At 37.9% G+C, this 13,393-nt stretch overlaps 1 protein-coding gene across 7 annotated transcripts in view; it reads left to right on the plus strand.

Annotated features, from left to right (window-relative positions):
- Positions 1-13,393, plus strand: part of LOC106526078 (tensin) — a 201,182-nt gene that overhangs the window by 122,854 nt on the left and 64,935 nt on the right. For 5 of the 7 annotated variants that reach the window (XM_014020556.1, XM_014020552.1, XM_014020555.1 and 2 more), the window contains 12 exons: positions 1,742-1,791; positions 3,880-4,051; positions 4,152-4,202; positions 4,326-4,448; positions 6,569-6,633; positions 7,151-7,234; positions 9,318-9,430; positions 9,972-10,032; positions 10,149-10,224; positions 10,750-10,879; positions 12,123-12,188; positions 12,381-12,506. In XM_014020556.1, coding sequence (XP_013876010.1) covers positions 1,742-1,791; positions 3,880-4,051; positions 4,152-4,202; positions 4,326-4,448; positions 6,569-6,633; positions 7,151-7,234; positions 9,318-9,430; positions 9,972-10,032; positions 10,149-10,224; positions 10,750-10,879; positions 12,123-12,188; positions 12,381-12,506 — 1,117 coding nt within the window. Of the gene's footprint in view, positions 1-1,741; positions 1,792-2,882; positions 2,902-3,879; positions 4,052-4,151; positions 4,203-4,325; positions 4,449-6,568; positions 6,634-7,150; positions 7,235-9,317; positions 9,431-9,971; positions 10,033-10,148; positions 10,225-10,749; positions 10,880-12,122; positions 12,189-12,380; positions 12,507-13,393 lie in introns of those variants that run through there. The other 2 variants (XM_014020554.1, XM_014020558.1) reach the window with 2 other exon arrangements.

The following is a 13,393-nucleotide window of genomic DNA, read 5'->3' on the forward strand; positions in this document are numbered from 1 at the left end:
TGTGTGTGTGTGTGTGTGTGTGTGTGTGTGTGTGTGTGTGTGTGTGTGTGAGTGAGTGCTGAAGGTCAACAGACGATCATGCTAAGCTTGCTAACTGTTCCACCCTCTGACTGCTGCAGGGGCGTGTCTTAGAGAGAGGCTTTTATACCAGAACACAGCCGCTGTGATGAAACTGTGCAGAACCACGTCACCGTGGAGAGCCATTAACCAATATGCAAATTAGCCTGCAGTACCACTGCTCTACCCATATGAGCAGCAAAAACACGTTTTTAGACCAAATATTTCAGGTTTGAACAAATGCGCACAACAACATCAAAATTAGCACAGAAACAGTACTATATAACATTTTAGACACATTCTAGACAGTTTATTAGCTAAAAAAAGTTAATTTTGGGGTAAGTTACTCTTTAATCTGCCATCAGCAACAGGTAGATTCATTGTTGATCGTTTTTTCCAAAGGACCCCATTTCAAAAATTGAATGTAGACTGGTTAATAGCATTTATGTTAGCCTGAGTCAGCAGTTTGCTCCTGTGCTGTAGTGGCCTCATGTGAACAGGGGTTTTATTTTGCTAACATTCTTGGGCAGTGGTCAGGCATCTGGTTTCTGTCAGGTTGCTGAGAATTATGCCTCCCATTTAGGCTCCTGGGGGAAGCGGAGGGGGGATTAGCTTTAGCTTCGCTCTGTGTGTTTAACCTTGAGTGTTGCAGCCTCACAGTTAAACTTCTTAACAGTAAAAATAAAAAATGAACACTGGCTTCTTTTCACAGGTGAAAAGCCAAACACAGATATAAATCCAGCTGTTGCTTTGAAATTTTTTGGTGGGGAATGAGGGATTCATGTTTTTGGAAAATGTTTTTTTTCTCTTAAAGCTGACAATGGTAGCGCCTAACAGGCTGAGTAAATTACAACCCATTTGGTTCAGACGTTATTGGTAATAAATTTAATTTTTTATTTTTTTAAATTTTTATATTGTCCCTGATTTAGTTGCCCATGCTTTTTAAAATCAAGGATATATTAGATTCAATTATTACATTTTTAAAATGTTTTTATTTTCAATTTTCCAACTATATAGTTTCTTAAATTTATTACTTTTTACATTTTTATTTGAAAAGTGGGTTTATTTGGTAAAATAAAACATAATTAAATGAACTGGACTAAAATTAAAAGCTATTAAGATAAAAAAAAAGCAATCATGATTTATTTTTTCCCATAAAAACCTTTTTTGTACTGGATGTTTTTGTTAACTCAAAAATTGCTTAAACATTTTCATCTGCATTGCTGTCATTTGTGTTTAAAGAGGTTAATTATTGATCAGTATTTATTAGGAGTGATTAAAGTTTGTTGAAGTCAGGAAACTCTCTTCAAAGAAAAATGGAGGAATTATTATTTTTCTGTAAATTTTTGTGTATTTATTGTTTTGATATCATTACCCTTTTTCTTTTAACATTTTCTAATTTCAAATATTTATTATTCTTAAACTTCCCCTTTTTGTTTGACTCAGTGTGTGTTAATTGGTTTCTTCAACATGTCCTATTACATTTCCTTGTGTTGTCATTATTTTCCTTTTTCTCAAATGTATTTTTTACTTCTCACCATCTTTCACTCTCTTTCCAAAAACTGTTTTGCTTCTGTGATCTGACTTTTCCTCTACAAACCATGTCAAACGGTACAAAATCCCCATTCACAGATCAAGTTTAATTATTATTATTATTTTCTCCTTTCTTCTCTTTATGTGTCAGGGATCTACAAGGTCCTGCAAAAGTGTGGAGATAAGACGAAAGCAGTCAAGGTAAGCTTGACTTGACACAAATTAGCAGAAAAGATAAACTAAAAGCCTGTTTTCCCAAGTAGAATAAACACAACTCACTAGAAAATTGTTCAAATTTAATTTGAAATTAAAGGAGTCACTCGTGCCTACCAGTTAACAAACCTGATCGCAATTCGACGAGCGAAACAAGCTGCAGAACATCTGTGGAGGTCACGTCAACAGTCAGGGAAGGAATGTAAATATTCGCCTTTCCATGAACCATATGGCTGAGTGGAAGGAGTTTAGATGTGATCAAGTGGGTGATTGCAATCTTCTCCTGAGAGAAACCTGAGGGTTTTATAAATATTCTCCCAGCTGCTGTAAGAATTACACCAGATAACAAAGACTAAAATAAGATTGGAGTGACCAAAGCTGGTAGATGTGATGTGATTATCCTGTCTTTGATTTGAGATTCTAACCCTGGTTTATACTTAAACAAGACGTGAGTCAGCAGATCAGTGATTATGTCATTTTGGACGTCTTTTTGTGTTGTGTTTATAGTCTGATAAAGTACGCAGGAGATAAATCATCAAAATCTCTCCCACAGCAGTCCCAATGTAGCATACGTCACACTTAGTGGAGCATATAAACACAACAGTGATAGCAGGATAGGTAATTGGGTTTTTATTTGGTGACCAGTGGCGATTGCTCTAAGACTGCTCTAAGAAGCTCAGCTTCCCTTAAAATGAAAAAAAAAAGTGATCAAATATATAATGTTGACTGTACATGTCATTAACTAAATATGCGCTACAACGCGCTCAACTTTTGTTCAGAATCAGCTTCTTATCACTGGTAACGAGGCTCTCCTCTCCCTCATTCCCGCAGCTTCACAGAGCTTTAAACAGTCGGACGCTGAGCTTCCACAGAGCTCATTAGCGATGCAAAGACTGCAGCGAAACAAGACGAGTCATTGGATAAATGCTGGGCTTTGTCCCGCCCATCGGACACTCAGCGTCTCTGGGGGTCTATGTGGCAGTGGACTGGCCCGGACGCTCAGCTTCTGCATGATGATTGGATGATCTGTCTGAGGCTGAATCCCTTTTTGATTGACAGCGAAATGCACGAATCAGCAATATTTTGGTGTAAACATCTGTGGGTGCACTTTTTAGTTTCATTCTGTTCTGAGTTGAACCAGAGACTTTATTAATCCTTTAGCTGGGTTTTGTCTGTTAAAAAACGACTAGCAACAAATCAAGCTTCTATTTCTGGTGGTTGTTTTGTAGCTGCTTGCGTTTGGAGACAGACTTCTATCACTCTTTCTGACGTCTATCACAGTTTCTGTCCAGTGGATGCTGCTGAGCCCCTTTACCGTCACAAAGCACTCACAGGCGAACACACTTCAGGGTAGAATTTCCGTACAACTAAGCCGACACATTTTATAATGTAGGCTGAAATTGAGCTTCCCGTGCTTGAAAGACCAGCACACGCCACTGTTGGTGACGTTTTAAGAAGGGCGTGTGGTTGTAAGAGGGTTTTAAGGAGGAAAAACTCCAATTCTTTCTTTTTAACCGTGGACGTGGGCAATGGTTACACATTCACATGCTCAATAGAACCAGGCGCCCCTCAAAACTGTCCATTTTGCTAATTTAAACAACTGGCTTCTGGGTTCTGGGAGCAGATATGTACAAGCACAAGCTGCTCCGCATAAACAATCATGCTCACAAAGTTTTGACCAATCACCACTGGAAACTGCATAGGTCTGCAAAACCAAGTTCTGACTCAGGGCAATGTACGAGACAGACAGTCAAGGGGAGATGACTGTCGGAAATTTATTTTTTTCGTCACTGAAGAAGACTGTAAGCAAGACTTGATAATGAAAGTATAAATGAAGCCTTACTCAAAGTACTAAAATTTATTTTGCACAGGAATTTGGCAGATTTGAATTAAAGTCACCTGTCTAGTTTGTCTTCTTTAACAGCTGGATGACATGCCCATCCACAGTCCGTTTGTTTTTATCAAGAAGGCAAGGGCCTTCTAAATATTTTCCTTAAAAAACATTTAATTTATGTGGTTGAGGTTTGACTGGTGGAAAAGTTCAAAACAAAATGTCTCTTCCTGCCGACTCTTCAGAAGTCAGAGCGTGGTTCAGGCCATGGAGGAAAGCTATGAGGTGGATCTGGTTTACATCACGGAGAGGATCATCTCTCTGTCATTCCCCGCTGGGGCCGAGGAGCGCAGCTACACCAACAACCTCAAGGAGGTGGCAGCTATGCTGAGGTCGAAGCACGCCGAACACTATCTGGTGAGAAAAATCAAACGTTAGAATCACCAGACTTCAATGTCCCGGTCTTTAAATTCGTTCATGCTACTCCAGCGAGTTGATGTTTGTTCTCTGCTTTCAGATGCTTAACCTCAGCGAGCGGAGGAGTGATTTATCAAAGCTAAACCCCAAGGTACAAACAGCTCAGCAGCTGTGTTTTTGTTTCATGATACCAGAGAAAAAGAAACATGGTTGCTATGTGAGTATTATTATTTAAAGGACTGCAACCCTAAATATTTATAACAATCCTCGTTAGGTTCTAGAGTTTGGCTGGCCAGATCACCACGCTCCAGCGCTGGATAAGATCTGCAGCATGTGCAAGGCCATCGACACATGGCTCAGCGGAGACCAGCGCAATGTGGTGGTACTCCACAACAAGGTAAGAATATCTCTGTCGTAAAGGCTGACCAATTAGGGTTTCGTAGAGGCTCATGTCAATGAGTGTGGTCTTCAGCCAGTTTTCTTGCTTGTGTTTCGGCCAAAAAAATATTAGTTTAAGATTTGTACACAGTACAAATAAGTTATTTGTACTTGATACTGATACCAGTATTGGTATCGGGTTCGATACCGGCATCAAGTACTCATAATTGTACTCGTAAAAGCCGACCGATACTCTTAACCGATACCGCTTTTGTCCCCTCCTGTGCTGCGCTGCAGCACAAAGGGGAAACAACAATCCAAACCAGGCGGTGGTGCTAACGCACTGACAAGTTATTTCTGACCGCACCCCCGAATAACAGAAGAAGAACGATGACGGTAGAAGAAGAAGTAACATGTCGGCAGTTTGGAGATATTTTAAGATCGGCATGGAGGACACCAAACAAGCAGACTGTCTGCTGTGCTCTGCTAAACTGTCGAGGGGAGGAGCGAAAGTTGGATGTTTTAACACCAGCAATTTGATTAAACATTTGAGGACAAGACATGACAAAGAATTCAGAGTTTGCTGCTGCTAGCAGTAGCCTTCAACAGCACTGTTGTTGCAGTAACTTCAATGCTGTTTTTTCTTTCTTGTAGAACAAACTAAGACATAARCAGAATATGGAAGGAAGTTTGTTATAAAAGCATTTTATTTTTCACTGTGGTTCTTCTGAGATTTTGTTTTAGTTGTTCCATTTAAGTTTGAACTGAAATTTACTGCACTTTATTACTATTGTCATTTTTTAAACAGTTTAAGACTGAAGCAGAGTAAACTTCTATAGATGTGCTACTAAAATTTACATTTTAATTTAAATTTGGTAGTTGCATGTTGAGTAAAATGTATAAAAATAACTTATTTTGTTTTTTAATGTATGCAACAGCATTTGTTTTGCAGTATTTGTATTGTTAATACATTCAGAGGGAGTGTGGCCTTATAAAAAAGAGCCTGTTTGAAATAAAATAAATGGTTTCAAAAGTTATGGTGTGATATATATACCAACTTATCTACTTGGCAGAGTTTGCACTACCTTTTTATTGTCAAACATAATATTTACCCATCAATTTTTTTGCATGATAATTGCATTTCATTTTCATTCTGTTTAATATTCAACAAGTTGAACAGATAATCCACATGAACCCCGCTACTTGGTATCGGTATCGGTGAGTACCTAAACTGAAGTACTCGTACTTGTACTCAGTCTTGTAAAAACTGGTATCAGGACACCACTACAAATAACATAAATAGGCTTTTGTCATTCGTTAGTTCCCCAAAACATATCATACATACAGGCAGATCCATCCATCCATCGTCCTCTTGTTCCAAAATCGAATCTTGAGGGCAGCAGCTCGAGCATGGAGGCCCAGACCTCTCTTCCCACATCCATCTCTTCCAGCTCTTCTAGGAGGCTTTCAACGTATTCCCAGGCCAGACAGGAGACATGATCTCTCCAGCATGTCCTGAGTCTTCCCCGGAGTCGCCTCTCTATGGGACATGCTTGAAGGACCTCCCTAGTTAGGTGCTGTAGGAGTTACCAGATACCTGAACCACCTCAACTGGCTCCTGTTGATGTGGAGGAGCTACTCTGAGTCTCTCCCAGATAACTGAACTTCTCACCTTGTCTTTAAGGAAGAGTCCAGCTACACTGCGGAGAATTTCAATCGTCTGTATCCGCGATCTTGGTTCTTTTTGTCACTACCCAAAGTTTGTGGCCATAGGTAAGGGTAGGAAGATTGAATACTGACTGCCTTACAGTTCAGCTCCTTCTTCACCATAACAGACTAGTACAGAGTACGCAATTCTGCAGAAGATGCACCAATCTGTCTATGAACCTCATAGCTCCATTTTTCCATCATTCGTAATCAAAAGCCCAAGAGATTTGAACTCCACCACTTAGGTAGAACCTCACTCCCAACCCAGAGAGAGCAATTCACTCTTTTCTGACTGAGGACCAGGTTCTAAAATTTTACTGATTCTCATCCTGGTTGCTCTGAAAATATGTATATGGTTTTTACCACTTTCCAAAGTAAATATCACATCATTGTTTTGTGTTTTTGAGACTTTGTTCCGTTTCTTTGTTTCAGGGGAATCGAGGGCGAACAGGCGTGGTGGTGGCTGCGTACATGCACTACAGCAACATATCTGCGAGGTATCAAACGTGATTTTATATGGACACGTCCAACGTACCTAGATTCTGTTTTATTTAATTTTTATTTTTTTAATTGCCTGAGCACGGTTTACGCAGCACTGCTCAGCAGATTTCTGGTTGTCAGATTTGAAAATAAAAAAGGTGTTTAAGCACTTTTATCCTTTAGATCTCCTCCTGACTGGGTCGTGTAAGGACAGGAGAAGAAATTCATCAAAGTGAGGCCTTGAAGTCTGCTGAAAATTAAACACTGATGTAGTGTTTTAGCTTAACACTCTATCCTGGCCGGTTTATTTTTCTGGCTCAGTGAGAGAAAAAGTAGTGAGAAAATGTCATCATTCTTTAATGCAACCAGATGTTAAGGATGGAGGAAAAGCCTGAAGGACTTACAGCTACTTTCAAAATGATGAAGGCTTGGGGGGATTTTTAAGTCTGTGAGGGTGGAAAGATATTTATCTCTTTGTAACCATTTTTATAAATGGTTTGATCAGTGCTAATATTTAAATTGTATTTCATGCAGTGCTGACCAGGCGTTAGACAGGTTCGCCATGAGGCGTTTCTATGAGGACAAAGCACTTCCTGTTGGTCAGCCGTCACAAATAAGGTAAAATATTTATTACCTCACTTCCAGTAGTTATCATTTTCTGTTCCAGACATGTGCTAATATATATTCTTGGGCTGTTATGAAACTCATTTAGAAAATTTACCAGAAAAGGACATATAATAAGGTAAAGTATATACTGTGGAAATCCCATTATGTTTATTCAAAGGTTAGGAATATATTGCAAAAGTAGCCCCAACAGAAAAAGTTAATTTACTGAGGCACTTATTTTGGCCAAAATGCTTCAAATTAGCTCCTGTTTACTTTAAAGGGATGGTGCAGCTATTTTGAGGTAGTTTTCTATGTAAAAATCTTAAATAACTAAAACAAGTGAACTTTCTGTGCAAATTCAAAGCTGAGGGCTGAATGGTTGCTGAAATGGACTGAAGAAGCTGAAACTCAGTTGTTCAAGCTAAAAGAAGCAGAACAGTAGTTATAAGCTAAAAAAGCAAATCATAGCTAAAAGCTAATCATTTGCTAAACAATAGGCATACATCATAAGCAGCTAGCTAATAGCTGAAAGTAGCAAAAGGATGACTTGAAGCTAAAAATGGCAAAATGCTGTAGTTAGAAACAATAAGTAGCAGAAGCTAAAAGTAGTAAAAGGCTAGCTAGAGCTAAAATAATAAAATGTTAGCTAAATGTTGAGATTAGTAGAATAATAGTTAAAAGCGAAAAGTTGCAGAATGTTAGCTACAAACAACAAATAACATAAGACATAAACAGAGCTGAAGCAGCAATTGAAGAGATCTCAGTGTACTTGTACAGTTGAATTATTTCCATTTCCAATCCTTAATATTTCATTACCATTCAGACAAATGTTACTTTACAAACCATTAACACCAGCTTTGTGTTGTACAGGTGTTTATGTGGACGTGTACGGTGGTGTAAAGGATACAGCATTTCTTGGGCATCCAGGGATAGTGACATGTTATTTACTGTATGCTTCTAGTCGTAGGATTCCATGTAAATAACCACTTAATGCAAAACTGATGGCAGTTTAGAGCAGGGGTGCCCAAACATTTTCTCTAAGAGGGCCGAAATTAAAATTAATCTGAGGGCCGCGGGCCAAATGCAATACTATAAGAAATGCAAATACTTCTTAAGTGAAGCTGTTTTATTTTTATGATTAAGCTAGCAGCCAGTGTGGTTGCCCACATTCTTTTTATTTCTTTTTGGAAAATTCAATGTATGCTCAGGCAGTAAAGGCTCATGAAACTATACATAATTTAAAATCTGAGTTTGTGGTTTTTTAAGGTGTGCAAATCTAGATATGAGCTTAAATCTAATCTAAATGTCTCTGACTTGTATTTTTATATTTATTCTGAAAATAATCACAATCTAGTAAGCAGGACAACTGCTGGTGGGCCAAATCAAATGGTTTGGTGGGCCAAAATTGGCCCGCGGGCCCCACTTTGGGCACCTCTGGTTTAGAGGGTTCTAAAATAGAGATAGAGCATTCATCATTATGAAATATTAGATAATGGAGTTGTTTTAAGACAACAAAAACTTACTTTGGTTTTGACTGCGTTCCTAATAGCCGATAGATCAGCATTTTCAGATTTAAACTGAATAATCTATTAGTAATATGTGAGTTGTTTATTATTTTTACACAAAAAAAACCCTCTCTAAAATGTCTGGGCAACATAAATAAAGGAAGGAGCCACAATGGCCAGTTGCCAACCTTGGTTTGGACTCACTTTGTCACTTCTAACAAAATAACTTTTGTACTGTCGCTGTTTTTATTTATTTATTTATTTGTTTATTTGCTTATTTATTTATTTATTTATTTATTTTGTATCATGTAGCTGCCACTGATTTGTGTGATGTTGTTGCTTTAATGACATCTTCTGCTCAAGTAATACAAGATTTCTTAGTCATCCCTTACAAGAACATTTTTTTTAGGAACATTTATTTATTTTGACATAAAATAACAAACTAAATAAATTGTCTAAATGTATTATATGTAAATGATGTTAGTATTTTTTTCTTCAAAAAAATCCTTTAGAATTACTGTTACAAATATGAAATGGCTTTGGTTTGTGTATATAAAATTCAAAAGTTTTCTCTCTTTTCTTGGCTGCAGATACGTCCGATACTTTAACGGCCTCCTGTCTGGGCACATCAAAATCAATAATAAGCCTCTCTTCCTGCATCATGTCATCATGCATGGCATACCCAACTTTGAATCTAAAGGAGGTTTGTTTTTTTATTATTATTATTATTTTTGGTGGTGGTGGTGGTGGTGGGGTTTTTTAATGTTTTTTTCCCCTATACAAAAAAATCTGCAAAGAAAACATTACTAGGGTTGCAACGATACAGAAAATTTAAGATTCTGTTCAGTTTGATACTTTTGTGTCACGGTTCGACCTTTTTTTTATACAAAAACGGAGAAATTTCCATGCTGTTCTTAACTTGTAATTTATTTAAATTAATTATGAACATTTGTTTAACCTCAAAAGTACAGTTTTTAAATCAAATGTTGTTGAAACAGCAAGTTTCTCAGTGGATCTGCGCTCAGCAGTGCAGCCTAGGTGGAGTAGTCGAACACAGATCCACTGAGCCTTCAACACAGAGCATCTTCAGAAGACATGTTGATAAAATAAAATTTAAAAATCTGTATTGTTCGGTACATAGTGCGTATTGAACCTAAATGGTTTTGATACAGATACATGTATTGCTGCACCTATACTCACTATCGCTTTTTTGACCCAAATCTCTTGTTTCCATCACTTCGCAGGTTGCCGTCCCTTCCTGAAGATCTACCAGGCAATGCAACCAGTCTATACATCAGGAATATAGTATGGAAACTTTTATTCCAGTTCAGTGTGGTTTGTGTTTGAACTTAGGGCATAGAAAAGCATCATAAAGTCATCTGCGCATGGATTTTAAAGGTTTTTCATGTCTTTTATGGCAGTAATGTGCAAGGAGACAGCAACACCAGTATCTGTATCACCATCGAACCTGGACTGCTACTGAAAGGAGATATTTTGGTAAGAGATTTGAAAAAACTAAATGAAGCTTAAGTCAAAAGCCTCAGGACACCCTTTTATTTCAGAACAGATAAAGAAAATTAATTATCTCAATACCCCAGCAAGTCGTGTGTGAGGGGGTCTATCTTTTTTGTTATGTCCAGAACACGACCGCCATCTTGAAAGTTGCCATATTGGATCAAAGTTAAAATTTTCCAATGGGAATGGGGTCATGTAGCATATCAAAGAAGATCATAACTGTCTCAGAAATGGATTGCTGCTGTCAGAATTGCAATATATTTTGTGGGTCTGAAGTTATCAACACAGAACTTTGCAACATCAACTGGAAACATTGCCTGTGAATGCACAGCTATTTGATGTGTTCAGTGTGCAGTTCCTGGTCCAAACACATACTTCAGTTACCTGTGATGTAACAGCAAAAAGTTTTGAACTTTCTGCGTTGATAACTTTGGAACCACAATAAAAATAAATTGTTAAATGACTGCATGAGCTGAACCCCTTTTTGATCTCTTTCCTGTTAATTAGCTGAAGTGTTACCACAAGAAGTACAGGAACTCGACCAGAGACGTGGTGTTCAGGGTGCAGTTTCACACTTGTGCCATCCACGACCTCGGAGTGGTTTTTGGGAAGAACGAGCTCGACGAAACCTTCAAAGGTAAAGCTTCTTTTTCTGCATATGTCTGCAAAAATAAACAAAAACTAGACTATCTTAAGAGTTTATTAGTGTTCGTCTGCACAGGTGAGCTGAAAAACAACTCATGTTTTTTTTTTGTTCGATTGTTTGGTCTATCTGTGATCTATGGTTACCATCGTAACTTATATTAGAATCTGTGTACTTTAGTTGGCTTACACCACATTTTAGTAATAAATACATTAGTTTAACATTGACATGTGTGTCTGTGAGCACGACTGGGAGATATCTTACCAGCTAAACATCGTCACTCTACTCGTTCCGGTTCTTCAGAAAACATATTTTCCGATCCAACAGTAAGGTTCAATTTTATCCTGAGTTGCAATTTTCCAAAACAGATATTGTATAATGTTGCTGCTTTTTTATTATTATCACTACAACAAAGTTTGCTGCGATGCTCCAGGATGTAAACGGCATGAAGCTGTTGTGCTGAAATTGGCGTGATAGAATCATAGGAGGTTCTTAAAGAGACAGAGGCCAATTTCAAGGTGTTTAAAAATGTAAAATGAAGTCAAGTTTATTTTTGACACAAATAAACAGCATTTTAATAACAAGTGAAGGTGACATTGTTTCTTTATTATGGTATAGAACTGAACCTGAAACACATAATACTGGCCCTTTAGGATCAAAACGCAAACAAATGCCTGAAGTGTTTTAATGCTCTGTGCACTCTTTGGTTATTTGTTTTTCATTTCACAATCCAAATCCAACGTTGGCGACGGTGTTGAACGTCCGGTTTGAGAAAATGCAAAAAGACAGACCGTTTTTTCTGTTTCTTAGTCTTTGTGAGTTCATGTTTTGATTTTTGCTCTCAGTGTGGCAGTTTGTGTGGCGGCAAAAGACACTGAATTCATGGAGAACAGGGTCCTCTGGTGGCAATAAACAGCTTAGCATTCATTTAAAAAAAACAGAAAAAGATTTAAAAACATTGGAGAAGGGGTGTTACTAAAGCATTTGTAAAGAGCAAACATTCAATTAGTTTGTTTCTTTAATTAGCTATTGGAGGTGAACGTTGAAAGCAATGAGAACAGTGTGTAAAGCACAAGACTCTTGAAATGGGTTCTGACAAATTCTGTTGTTTTGCTCCTTTTTCTCAATAACTAAGGCTTGTGTGTTTGTTTGTTTGTTTGTTTGTTTGTTTGTTTGTTTGTTTGTTTGTTTGTTTGTTTGTTTGTTTGTTTGTCTGTTTGTCTGTCTGTCTGTACAGATGAGAGGTTCCCAGAATACGGGAAGGTGGAGTTTGTTTTCTCTTACGCACCTGAAAAAATCAAAGGTATTCCCACTTGTTTCTGAAATAAGTAAAGTTTTTTTTTTCTTCACAGGACAAACGGGTTGTTAAAGTTAATAAAATATATGCAAACATTTTGACCCAATCTGCTAATTCAATGGCAAAAAGTCTCTTGTGCAAACCACACCTAATGTCTGTCAGAGCCATCTTATCCACCACACCTTTGTGTTTCTCCAGGTCTTGGTCACCTGGAGAACGGTCCGAGTGTTTCTGTCGACTACAACACCCAGGATCCTTTGATCCGCTGGGACTCGTACGACAGCTTCAATCAGCACTGTGAGGACACAGCTGAGGGTGAGCAGGGTACGTCCCCACAAAGATTTTGGTTGGTCTCAGTCACGCATTGCTACAAATGCAGACATCATCTGGTGTTTTTTTTTCCGAATGTGCAACAAAACAAAGAGAAATCAGGCCAGCAGTTTGAAAACCATAAAATAAGAGAATTTCTATTTCATCATTGAAGACTGAGATTACTGACTGTATATTTCTGTATTTACACAGCAGGCAAAAGTGACCGGAATAAGTTTTGTTCTGCCCTTTTTTTTTTGCCAAAATATGACAATCTGAAGGAGACAAAATATTTTCAAATCAAGCAAGGTTGTATTCAATCAGATGCATATTCAATGTTTTTCAAAGGGATTTCAGTGTGATTGAACATGTTGCATTTCTTTCAAATTTTTTTTTGTCATTCTAGGGTTCCCATTGGTCCTTGAAATCCTTGAAAGTTTTAAATTTGAAAAACAATCAATTTAAAGCACTGGAACGTTTTTGAAAACAACCATGAAAGGCACTCGTCTTTGAAAGTCTTCTAATGTATTTTGGGGTTTGAAATTTGTGGATTGAAGTTCTCAATTGCCACAACAGAGTTCCACCATCTGTAAAATTGAGAGAGAGAAAGTCGTCTCGTTAAATCCATCCAATACTTAGAAGCACTCAGAGAGTGAAAACCTCCACCAAGACCAATTTCCCCCATCCTGTAAGAGTTAATGTACAAAAGCAGAGATAGAAACACATTTGCCGAATAAGTTCTGACGTAGTGAACATTTAAGCAGGCAGTATGCACGGGATTTCTTCTCGGTGGAGTCCAATGTGGAAAAGAAAAAATAAAGGTCAGAGTCGTCATCCGACGTTATTCATCATCAAACTGGTGTGGGATTAAGCTCCTAAGTTTTCATCAGTCACATTTCACC

This window comes from Austrofundulus limnaeus, unplaced genomic scaffold, assembly GCF_001266775.1.
Source record: "Austrofundulus limnaeus strain Quisiro unplaced genomic scaffold, Austrofundulus_limnaeus-1.0 Scaffold257, whole genome shotgun sequence".
NCBI lineage: Eukaryota > Metazoa > Chordata > Actinopteri > Cyprinodontiformes > Rivulidae > Austrofundulus > Austrofundulus limnaeus.